Source organism: Poecilia reticulata, linkage group LG20, assembly GCF_000633615.1.
Source record: "Poecilia reticulata strain Guanapo linkage group LG20, Guppy_female_1.0+MT, whole genome shotgun sequence".
NCBI classification, from domain to species: Eukaryota; Metazoa; Chordata; class Actinopteri; order Cyprinodontiformes; family Poeciliidae; genus Poecilia; species Poecilia reticulata.
In genome coordinates this window covers 23,305,659-23,318,437 of record NC_024350.1, presented here as the reverse complement: position 1 = coordinate 23,318,437, position 12,779 = coordinate 23,305,659, and the positions used below count along the sequence as shown (strand labels likewise).

At 39.9% G+C, this 12,779-nt stretch overlaps 1 protein-coding gene across 1 annotated transcript in view; it reads right to left on the bottom strand.

The window, feature by feature from the left end:
- ptprn2 (protein tyrosine phosphatase receptor type N2) overlaps positions 1–12,779 on the bottom strand; it is a 147,625-nt gene continuing 134,846 nt past the window's right edge. The window contains exons 18-22 of the mRNA XM_008396736.2: positions 11,790–11,956; positions 8,527–8,580; positions 7,473–7,537; positions 5,005–5,078; positions 1–1,133 (exon numbers count right to left, since the gene is read on the bottom strand). Coding sequence (XP_008394958.1) covers positions 1,062–1,133; positions 5,005–5,078; positions 7,473–7,537; positions 8,527–8,580; positions 11,790–11,956 — 432 coding nt within the window. The 3' untranslated portion in view covers positions 1–1,061. The remainder of the gene's footprint in view (positions 1,134–5,004; positions 5,079–7,472; positions 7,538–8,526; positions 8,581–11,789; positions 11,957–12,779) is intronic.

The following is a 12,779-nucleotide window of genomic DNA, read 5'->3' as shown; positions in this document are numbered from 1 at the left end:
GCTCAGTTCTGTGAATGGAGACTCAGGTCTGATGCAACATTAAAGAACAAACAGCATGACGAAGACCAAGAAACACAGACGATAAGCCAGATTATAAAACAATAACCCAAGTTTTAAAAAATCTCACAGATCACTCCTTCAACTGGCCAAATCGAAAACCGACAGAATCTTGGCCGACAGCCTAAATCAGAGCAGTCACCAGGACTCCCATGGTGACTCTGGATGATCTATACTCATTTTGACTCAGGTGGAAAGGCCTGTTGACAGCACAACTATTAATGTGTATTCCACAAATCTGGCTTTTTATAATATAGGAAGAAGTCGCAACGACTGAGACTGTCATTGAGCTTTTACCACACACTTCTAACAATTTTCTTTTTTTTTTTTTTTTTTTTTTTTTACAGTTTTGCACCATTTTGTGTTGGTATCTCACATGAAATCCCAATAAAATACATTGAATTTTGGGTTAGGATTTCGAAAGGCCTTTGAACATGTTTTGTCGAAACTGTAAATTTTGGAACATTAGAATATTTAGTAATGTCAGCTGCACAAAAAAAAGTAATATAAATAAATAAATGAACACAGACTCTATCACAATTTTTCTTTTAGGATTTCACACACAAAAAAATGTAATCAAAACAAAAAGGGGAAAAAAAACAAACGGCAGCTGCAGCAGCCGTAGAGTACCGGTAGTTTTAAACAGGTGACAGCTCAGTTAGTAATCTTCACGTGACGTTACGTACACATCTCATCAGTGGCACTGCGACGGTATGTTCAGGAACAACACCACAGCACAGAGAACCATGGGCTCATATTCAGAAATTGCACAGTGGGAACGCGGACCTGCCTCCGTTATCCTCAATCACCACAACATCCATCAAATCGACGTTCCAACTCTGGAACTCGTGAATACGGACGGATCCGGCACGATATTCAGCATACAGCATTGTGTGAAGGTGCAGAGGAGGTTGCGACAGAAGAGGAGAGACTGTGAGGGGAGCGACGTCTGCACCGAGTGGGCAGAGAAGACCGGCGCTCCGAGATGGAAGAAGAGAAGGTCTTTACTGAGGGAGCGCTTTCAGGATGGCGTTCACCTCCTCCGCCACGGCCGTCAGAGCAAACTCAAACTGCTCCTGCAGAGAAGAAAGAAGAGGATAAAGTGTTAGTGTGTGTCCAGGTTGGTAGCACACCTTGAATGCCATTTAGAAGTGACTGACAGCTGGCGCCTCCTCCTCCTCCTCCATATCTCCTGACCCCGGCTGGGCCTTGGCCACCATCTCGAGCCGAATCGCTCTGTGAGCTTTCAACCTGAAGCGCACACACAGCCCGGCACCAACATCGATCCAGCCAGGTGTCTTAAAATGCAGCTTTGTGAGTCAAACTGTCTCTCAGCTTTTTTTTTTTTTTAACTCTGTGTGTTTTATTGTGAAACAGCGCATGGTTATCCCAGAGGAACTGATTGATGTCTGCCCTGTGGACCTGCCGCTTTTATATTCCTCTCCTCTCCCCAGGCTGCAGGCCACGGGGTCTTCTCGCAGAGAAAAGGGAACGTAGGAGGTTTGGAGGGAACAGTCCTCAGATGTGTCAACACACAGCCTGCCATGGTGTGGCCCGAGGATAGGCTGAATCAATACTGCGAAGCCACCAGTGGCCGCGATTATGTGGAGTGTCTATTTTCGCGTGTCCTCTGAAGTTGTGATGGTCCAGAAAATTGTATAAGTCCGTCCGCATTTGTCTCCAACTCAAAAAAAAAACTTAAAGGTGAACTACTAATAGTTCAAAGCATGAGTCATAATTCAGAAAACAGTACAAATACTGCTGCTGTTTTATTTATCTCCAAAGACTTTATCATATTTGCTTGTCTGCTGTAAATTGATTCTCAAATACAATGTGTTCACTATCCGAAGCCTTTGCCATGTTTCTCGCCGGAGATCCACAGAATACGGATCCATAATGGGGCCCCCGGTTTTCCATCCAAGTGATAGTTTACCAAATAGTAAAACTTAATTTTATGCAGATGCTACAATTGTTGTGTTCAACATAAACAAAGAGAGACATCCATAACCAGATACACCACTGGATTTGGTGGAAACAGTTATGACATTAATGTAGCAGATTACGGTTAACTAAATCATTAATTGGAGGCTTGGTGTTCAAAATAATAACAGCGTGACATTTGATCAATGTTGTTCATTCTTTAAAAAAACAGGACAGGACAGTTCCTCGCTGAAAATTGCAGTAAAATGGATCATACATATCAGACAGTTGTCAGGAGAAAAGCATAGTTTTGATTAAATGGTTATTTGGTGAGAGGTATGCATATAAAAAAAAATCTATAATAGGCTGCTCAAATAAAATGATCTGAAATGCTTCACGATGCAAATCAAAACAAATCAGAAAGACACGGAAGAAAATGGAGTAAAAACAATAAATCTAAAGCCAAGCTGTCAACAAGAAACCTCTGCAAAGACTCACTGTTGAAAATAACACAGAGGTGAAGAGGTTACCAAATGGGATAACACTTTTTTGGTCATTACAATTTGTTAAATGACCCTAAAAAAACAAAACAAATTCAAGCCATCTAATTGAAGCATGGTGGCTTCAGTTTGTTATGGATGATATTTATGCATGTGGTATTTATCACAAACCAAGAGTCATCAAGACTTTTGAAGTAATCATGTTGCACTATGCTGAAGAAAAGACAATGACTCCCATCATTAAGCAAACATCATTGTGGTCCCAGACCAACAAACTCAAAGTTATGGACTGGCCAGCACAATCCTCAGACCTTAATTCAATGGAAAACTTGTGGAAAGTCACCAAACATGCCATTTCTGAGACAAAACCAAGAAAAACAAAGAAACTGTGGAATGTAGTCCAATGATAACACAGATAATAATAAAACAGATATGAAGTAGTTCCCACAAACGGCAGTCATACAGCTAATGCACGTTAGGCATTTTATTTTAGTTTGAACAATAAATGTTTGAGTTTGTAAAGAAAGGGTGTCCGGTTTTGGTTTTTTAACACCATGGAGAGAAACTGGTAGCCTTCATGCACCAGGACTGTTTTGTTTCACAGAGGATGTGTCTAGATGGTATCCTAATTGGATGATTGATTTCATTAAAGCGAGACTGGACTAAATCAAAGTAGACAGGCCAGATTAATGAAATAAGAACTTGTTTGTCTGACCTTCAACCATTTATTTTGAGGCTTTGTCACTTTTCTAAACGCTCAGCTATTATTTTGAACACAAGTGTGTCTATTGTGCTCCTCTGCCAGTAATTCAAGCTCATCTGTCCTTGATATTAGGAAGTTCAATTTCACACAATTTAATTAGAAGTAAAATTAAGAAAATCATGCATTTAAGGGGCTGAAAAGAAAACGACAAACAGGAATCTTTATCGATCTGAATTTTTCGTCTAAAACCCAGACTGAAATGCATTATACACCACTGACAGGAAGTCAACATGGGAGCGTAGAAATAGGTTGAAACTTACATGAGAAATACATCTTGTTTTTCTCTCCATGTGAGTAAACACTGGGGTTTCTGGCGGATTATTTCTGAATGCAGTGGCTAGTATCAAAAATAATGCCAGTAACATCGTGCTTTGCATTTCACTACTGGGAGTGTGTTTGCACGTGCAAATACCACAGCCAGACGTGAAACTGTCAGAGCTCGTTAGCCATTTGATACGTATTAGTTTTCTTTAGAAATTGTTGTAAATTTCACTGCTGTTGTTGCATCTCACTTGAGATCTTTACCAAGACAAATAAATCTAATAGTAACAAAAAAAAAAATGGTGGAAAAATTATTAAACATAAGAAAAAAAAAATGAAGCTAACTCTACATTTCATACCTCATTACGACCTAATTTCTTTGAGGAGCCTGAACGAGTCTGCAAAGAGGAATCAACCTGTAATTCCTGTCAAACCGAAAAAGAGAGTCTGCAGAGCAAAAGGCTTTGCTCTGCAGAGAACAGAGTAGAGCTCTAACGGCAGCTTTAGCAGACCGTTCAGAAACAGTGCAGTGCGTAAGCAAGCAGCTCCCACTATCACCCACTGCAGCGTCAATTTTATTATTATTATTATTATTATTATTATTATTATTATTATTATTATTATTATTATTATTATTATTATTATTATTATTATTATTATTATCATCCTCACAAACAAAAAGTAAAACAAAAAGGGGAAAGTCTTTGTGTTTGATTTGAGGATGATGAAAGAAATGGCTGTTGTAATGTGAACTGTACAGAGAAATGTCTGTGATGCCTGTAAGGTGAGATTGGGACGATATCCAACATGTTGTGGCAAATTATTCCTTTAAAGCGAATCTACTGAAACGGGGTTTTATATTCATGTGCCCTGATTTTTTTAGTTTCATTTTATTGGAGATTCAAGTTTCAGACACATTTTGTGTTAAAATTCAGCGTTTTCCCAGTTTCAAACCAATAGAAGGATGGCTGGATGGTAAGTTGAAAAAGGGTTTTAAACATATTCCAGACTTTTCCAGAATGCAAAAAAACAAACAAACAAAAAAAAAAAAAAAAACGAATCCCTGTGGATATTTCTGTTGGGAACTACTGTAAATCATTTTGGGCTTTAAATTATATTCTTATGAATATTTTCATGTAGATTTGACAATCATTCATAACTTGAAAAAAAATGTTTACACCCTGGAGAAGTAATCACACATTTCAGCAATACTTTATCCATAATTTACTCAAATCATATAACTGTGCAAACATATTTCTTTCAAATTTTGGGTAATTTTCTTTGGGCCCCTACGATAAATGTGAAGTTATTGTCCCCCAAGCAATATTTCTGTAATCCTGAAAGCAGTTATCAAGTAGAGCATCATCATCATTTCCTCTGATCCCGTGTGGATGAAGCAGACAGCCATTACTCTAAAACGCCTAAAACCCCGTTGCCCTCCTTGGATTCCCTCCTCCTCCCTCCACCCCCCACCTCCTCCGACTCAAAGCCAGGGAACCTTACCTTTGTCTGGACCATGCCAGCTCTCTGGTCTCTCAAGTGCTCCAGGGTAGCGGCAATATCAATCTCTTTAGCACCTGCAACAGAGCGAGAATTGGACTGAGTTCAAAGCGACGCAGTAATCCTGCTCACATCTGTCAATCTCTCTTTATGCCGCGCTGCGCTCCCTTTGGAGCAGCACAGCGATTGAAAATTATTACATTCATCCTCGGAAAAGAAAACTTGGATGGAAGCCACGGACTGTTTCTTGATAAAATATGCATACATTTTTTTTTTTTCGTGGGGACATAAAATATACAGCACACCTTGCCTTCGCTACGGGAATCACATTCAAAGAAGACGTCCGACTCGCTTATTATAACGGTTTGCTCTGCAGCAGCGATTTCAATGATTAACCTGTGCAACAGTTGCTTCACCTGTAATCAGCTTCCTTTCAGTCTTTGATGTTACTCGAGGAAATTCTCACACCACTGATTTGAGAATGAGAGGGATCTAGAAAATGCATCTAGGGGAAGCAAACAACATAGCGAAGAATAGATTTATGCCTGTATGTGGGAGAGAAAGGGGGTGTGGGGGGGAGTGGGACTCTATGCACTCAAAGGTACTCCAGTGTTCCGGCAGGACTTTCATGTCTTAGATTAGCTGGAATCCAAAGTTGGACTGAAGAGAAAGCTCTCTGGCCGAAAGGGAAAAAAGACGGCTTTTTGGAGAGCGAGAGCTTACGTTCATTTCATGCATTTTGATTCCAGATGCAGAAAACAAAAGGTTGAAAGCGGACGGCGAGTCAGCTTTCATCACCACAGGCAACGGCACATTTGTCACAGACGTACTTGAATTGCACCAGGAAGGGTCAGTCTTATTACTGTTTAACAGACAGTGCAGCGAGGCGTCCTTTTAACCTCTTCTGACTGGGCTGGCTCGCTAAAGGGGTAAAGGGCAAAGATCAGGGGCCAAAGAGCTGACTAAGCCATGGAGGGACAAAGTCTGAGGCAACAATGGATGCTTATAACCTGCATTTCTCAAAAGAACTCAGAAGACAAATTAGACTGTTTATTCATGCAGAATAAGATGACTAAAACTATTCCACCTCTGTTTTAGCTGCTGGTGTCAGAAAATATGTTTATTTACAACCCCTTCCAAAAAGTACTCCAGCACCTTGAGCATTTTTTACATTTTGTTGTGTAACAACCACAGACCGCAACGTGTTTTACAGGGATGGTTGTGAGATGGAAGGAAAATTATCAGAGGTTTGTCTGAGAACTTTAGAGAACAAACAGCATCATGAAGACTCAGGAGCGCAGCAGGCAGGTCAGGATGAAAGTTGTTGATGTGTTAAAAGGTTACGTTGTAAAAAAACAATATTTCAAGTTTTGAAAGTTCATTCTAGTAAAATCCTTCTAGAAAGTCATTCACATACCACAAGCGGTAATGTAGGATGGTTTAGGTTAAAGCACATTCTATGTATTAGGATGCCGTAGTCAAAGTCAAAACCTAAATCCAAGGGGAAATTTGATGCATTCAAATGAAAACTGCTGTTGACAGATGCTCTGCATCCAAACTGAGCTAGAGTTAGTTTGCAACAAAAAAAAATTGACAATGGCAAAGATATGCAGAGAGACATGTCCCAAATGGGTAATGATCCAGAGAGGCTGAATACAAACACAAATATTTTTCCTTGCAGATTTTATTCTTTTCAAAAAAAGTGTTATTTTCCATCCACTTGATAATGACTTGACTTTCTGTTGATTTGTCACAAAAAGTCCCACTGAAGTCTGTGATTGTTCCAAATTTCTGAATACCTCTGCAAAGCACCGCAGGCTGGTGCCACACCGGAGCACCAGACAGAGATAATCCAATTCAAAGCGGCACAAAGCAAAACTAATAAAGCACCTTGAAGATTTCCATCAATGCTAACTATGTTCACAGTTAGCAGCATAATTGCATAAATTGCAAAAAGAAATTGTCAACACCGTTCTTTTAAGAATAAATCAATAAAAAAATCAACAATGTTCCATTAAATATTAAATATTGATTCGAACCGGCAGAGCAAACAGCTATTTTATTTTTTTTTCTTTTAATAAATGTTTGACTTTAAACATTTCATTTCCATGCATGTGCCATCTAAATTCATGTTGCAGCTGCCGGTGCAGGTCAATACAGTGTGAAGGTTGCTTAAATAGATAATTACGAATGTGGGCGGAGGTTTCTTTTTCATTTCCCTTCCCTGGCTTCCCTCTTTGTTCTGATCTCCCCACTCCCAGCAGCTACCCCCTCGTCTCCGCTGCCTCTCCAGGCCTCAGAGAAGTCACCCTCTAATGCATCCCCGAGACCCTCCGAGGAGAATGAGAGGCTTTTGCGTTGCCAGGGTTTCAAACCAACAGAGAGAGAGAAAGAGAGAGAGAGAGAGAGAGAGAGAGAGAGAGAGAGAGAGAGAGAGAGAGAGAGAGAAAGGGGGAGCCATTGATCGTTACCTTTAGCCATCCTATTGAGGACCATGTCAATCAGGATGTAGGTCCCACTCCTGCCGGCTCCGTCACTGCAGAGACAGGAGAGATGCGGAGATCATTAAGGTGGCGGCACAAAACGCTTTAATCTCAGAGTGTTCTTCTTATGAGGAAACAAATTGCTCATTTACATCGGCATCTGCTGTGAGACTTTTGAGTATATTTAAACACAAATTAGTCCATGCATACAGAAGCACACTTCTTTATTTGCATAAAACACGACGCTAGATGTGAAGCGGGAGAAAGAAAATGATCTAAGTCCTTAGCATTCTTGGGAGAAATACCTAAAACAGATCTGAATATTTCCAATAAATGTAATTACCCTAAACCTTTTGCACATGAGCGCATGTGTGGTCTTGAGAGTGACTGTTGGAGAGAGAGAGAGAGAGGGGGAGAGCGAGACAGAGAGCGCAAGAAAGAAAGAACGAGTGAGAGAGAATGGTTTTCTAAGGCACACGGGGGACAAAAGCTTTTAAATTCATGCACCTCAGGAGCAGAGGAGAGGTTGAGAGGCCAGGGGCGGTTCGAGAACAGCTTTTGGAGAGCCTTGCTTTTCCATTACTCCAGAGATAGCCCCATGAAAAGCCTCCCTTTGTGCCCGCCGGCCATTCAGCAGCTCTGCATGTTAATTGCAAACAAGGCGTGGACATCTCTCTAATAAAGGCACGGCCAATAAAAAAAAAGGAGAGCTGCCTGAGCGCCACGGCTTCATTAATCCAGTGCTAGATGCTCGGCTCCTTAGAGAGGGAGAGAGCAGGCTTACTGGCCCCATGCATGACTTAACAGGATGTGACTATCAAGAGTGGTCTGACAGATACTTGGTGTTTAATGCAAGCCAATCAAAGCTGGTTAACTAACTCAACCAGATGGGAAATGGAATGGTCTACCGTTCAATAAGCTGGTGCCACATTATTTACATAAGAAACAGAGAGCGCAATAAACAGTGGTGGACCTAGAGTGGATTTTAAAATATAAAGTTGTAACACACACACACACACACACATCAAACAGGTGTACTTGCCTGCAGTGAACAATTATCGGGCAAGATCGGCCACGGTAGCACTTGTTAACCTTTCTGGAATAAAGCAAAAGAGAAAAGACAATGTTACTGCGAGCTTGATGGAAAAAAGCCTCAGATGCCGGGGGCTGGAATAGTTTCTTTTTGGTTGAATGAAAATAGCGATAATCACAGCAAATGTGACTCAAGAGGGACTTGTGCACTGCGATCTGGATAAAAATTAACAACAATCAAAGCAACAAACACAAATCTGAGATGCTTCCTCTTCCTCCTCCTCCTCCTGTCAATCAGTCAGAAAGAAACCCGTAAATAAATCCATCATCAGGTTAGTAACAGTGAATCGCTCTCTCTGACGTGTGGGTGATGGACGTGGCGGTGTGATGTTGTGATTGTGGCACGCCAACGCATTAACCTCGGCCAATTATGAATGTTATACACCACGGGCAACGGTGAAGGCCAACAAGCCTTTTCACACCCCGCTGCTGCCATGGCAACTGACTACACCAAGACCTTCCACCAGCGCCTCTTCGCTTCCTTTCATTTCTCCAATAGCGAAATAGCTCAATTTACTGGCAACATTCTTGTTTTTGTAGTGTTTCAATATGTGGTATTTAGAATAAGAAATAAATACATATGGAATTATGAAATGTCTACAATAACGAGTCAACATAAATTTGCACAAATAATTTTGTAATGAGTAATAATAAAGCTGAAAACCATTTGAAAGCATTTTACAATTTTATGAAGTGTTGGTTTCAGAACTACAAAATTTACCGTCACTGTTTTTGTGCTTTAAACAGAAAATCCATTTTCTTTCTGGTGCAGCAAAACCTCCTCCCTAACTTGTTGCTGTGAGATGCAAGTCTGCTTTGTATGGCCCCAAGGGTGGAAGCTACCTGAAGTAGACTGTTTATTTCACAGACATGCTAACTCTTGAGACTCTTACAAACAACAATTAGCATTTCTGCATGCAAGACAAACAGCTTGTTCCTGGTTCACAACAGGGGATAACAAGTAACATGTTTTAACATTATCTAGTATATTAACTTTATCTTTGCTAGTAGTCAACCTGTAGTCGGTTGTTTATTTTACAAACATGCTAAATCTCATTTGTTCTAACCCTGTCAAGACTAAGCTTGTCAGAATGTAATGTAGGCTCAATACGGAGACTAACACGGCTGTATGGACGTTTGACAAGCTGAAAGGTATTTGAATTAAATAATTTGCGTTTTTATCAGCTATAGTATGCCTGCAGATTGCTGGTATCTTACAAACATACATGCTAATTCTTGTAGACGCTAACATCCTCAAGAGTTAGCAGGTCTGTTTATAAAAAAAAAAAACGCCAATTGCAGGCTTGCTACTGGCAATGGTATTCCCAATAGCGAACCTACATTAAGCAAATAAGCATGGGAATGTTAAAAAATGTGCAAGCTTTTGCTTAATTTGATGTTTTATCCCCATTAATGAGTACAGGCAGTTGATTTTTCTAAGCTAAAATTTAACTGGGCTAACATTGTACAAAGTTACTTCTGTTCACAAAATTAGCTGTCTAGTTGAGGCTCGCTGATAGGTATTTCAAACCTCATTAAATAGCTAGACATTTTTTTTAGGTTCCTTTACACAGAGCAAACCAACATAAAGCTATTAATAGTTCATTCTGTATTGTTTTAGAGGTCTTCCTCTACTTCAAATATCAGTTTAATACAAATGAAAATCCCCAAATCTTTTACATCTCATTTTTTGTTGACATTAAATTGACTTTAAATATTAACCCTGGAGCTCAAACTCCAATTTCAGCCTTGATTTGTAAAATTTACTGTTTTCTTGTGCACAGTTGTGCATCACAATTGAAAGAACTTTTAAACCCACCCTATAAATACCATGATTCATATTGTGCTAATTAATATCACAGCAGTATATTGTATTATTTTTGCTAGTTAACTGTTTACAATATAGCGAATAGATCATGGGATTTAAAGTGTAACACTGATGCACTTATGTGAATTTTATTTTTACTCTTGCTAAGTCTTTAGCATTGCAGAAAAGTTTACAAATATATGGACTGAAAAACAAATAGAATATATTTTTAAAAAAGCAATGCTTTCTTCATAAAAAAAAAAAATCTGTGGCATGCACTTTTTTTTTGTTTTTAGAAAATTGTTATTATGTCCAGAGTACGTCTTTTGGATACTTTGTTGTACAAATGAACATGAAAATTAAACACAACCTTCTAAGATAGTTGAAGTTCCCATGCAAGCCATAGGGCGGAGCAAGTGAGAGGAGAGGAGGGGGAACAGAGTCAGGAGTGAAAGAAAGACAGTGTGTGCACAGGCCTGGCTGAGGAGACACAGTTTCCAATGATCACTTTTGTGACTATGCAACTGGGCTCATATTACTAGCTGCAACATCACAAAAATGACACTGGCCACCGCAAAAAAACCAACACGGCCAAAAACCACAAACACTGAGAGTGTCGGAGTGCCCTTGTGTGGATCGGAGAGCTTTAAATAACCTGCAGTGGCATTTACGAAGCTCAGTCAAAGCTAACTGAATCTCAGCAGAGCAAACAATGTGCAGGTAAATTAAACAGCTCAAACCTACACACCAATTAATATATACACGACTGAAATTAATTTGGAAGAAATAGCACAAACCGGCTTAGGTAAGTGTGTGAGCGTCACACAATCTTTCACCGTTCTCATTACAAACGAGAGGGGCAGACTTCCTTCCACAAATCAGATGCGTCTATTCTCATTTGGAGGGTTTTTGCCTATCCCTCCCGGGTTTTCCCAGAGGAATACTCCCGCTCTTCTGCCAGAACACATTATCTGGAGAAAAAAGTGAGGTTATTCAGTCACTAGCTTTCCGCCCCGTCTCCTGTGTTTTGGTGAGACAGCGCTCATTTAATTGGGCGTTTGAATTAGGTGTTTTATTATTCTTTCTTTCTTTCTTTCTTTCTTTTTGTCCCAAGCCAAGCCAGGCAGTGTGGAGCCGTTAATTTGCTGCATCACATGTGCTGGAGGGAGGTGAGGGAGATCGGCCTGGGATGAAAGGGACGGGACAGAAACCGGGTCCTTATTAAGAACAACCGTTCTCTACAGGACACACAAAAAAAACACAGGCAGAGGGAGCAAAAAAGAAGAACCGGAGAGGCAGGATAAGGGAAGGTGATTAAAAAACAAGTGAGGAATAAAAGGTCAGCTGTAAATATGAAAATCTGTCTGAAATCCAGCTAGGCAAGACTCCTGGGTTCTTCTCTCTACCTGCGGAAGTCTAACAGGGTCCGGGCAGAGCTGGGGATCCCGCGGTCCATCCAGGACAGGAAGTGGAACTGGGTCACTGTGCGCGTCTCGTTGGTCTGCAGGTTTTTCAGGTAGAAACTCCGGACCAGGAAATCTTCACACCAGATGTGTTCAGACACCAAATTGACCTAAATATTGCCAAAACAAAGGCAGAAATGAATTTAACCTGCACAACTCTAAAATACATCTGCTCAAATATTAGCTTACACAATCAAATTAAATACGCTGGCTCTTGCTACATTACAATTTCAAGAGAATTTTTTTGGGGGGGGTTTTTTCGGCCAAGAAACTTTTGAAGAAATTATGCATAATTAGGGACAACCTGCTGCACTCTTCAGGTACTGCTGAACACTTCGCATTCCTCCTACTCCTAAATTAAAGTCATTTTGTGACAAAATGAGACGTAACTAAGTCAGAAAACAAAGAATGTGAGCATAATTAGCTCACTTTGAATATGCACATGCTTCAGTGCTGAACTGAGAAGACAAATAAACTTTAGGTTATGTTTGTTTGTTGGAACTAGAAATTCTGAACTCAGACATGTAATTTGAAGTAGCAACACCTCTGCAGAATGGCAGTATTTTGTAATTTGCTGATTTTGAAAGTTTTACACCCATTTTCCTTAACGAGTTTATGTTTTACCTTGCGATTTTTTGACAGACAGGAAATAACATTGGGAGGAATAGTCCTACTCAAAACATTTTAGCTCTTCTTTTGCATCTTAGCTCTTAATGTTGGTGGAATATACCTGGTTTGTAGTCCCTTTTTTTTTTTTTTTTTACAAATACACACATGCATATCAATAATTTTGAACGTCTTCAAAAAGTTCAGTTATTTCAGTATCTCTACTTAGAAAAGTGAAGCTATTCTACAAACACACAAAGAGTGAGGTATTTCAGGAACTTAGTTCTATTAATTTTACATTCTTGACTGACAACTAACTCACCAATA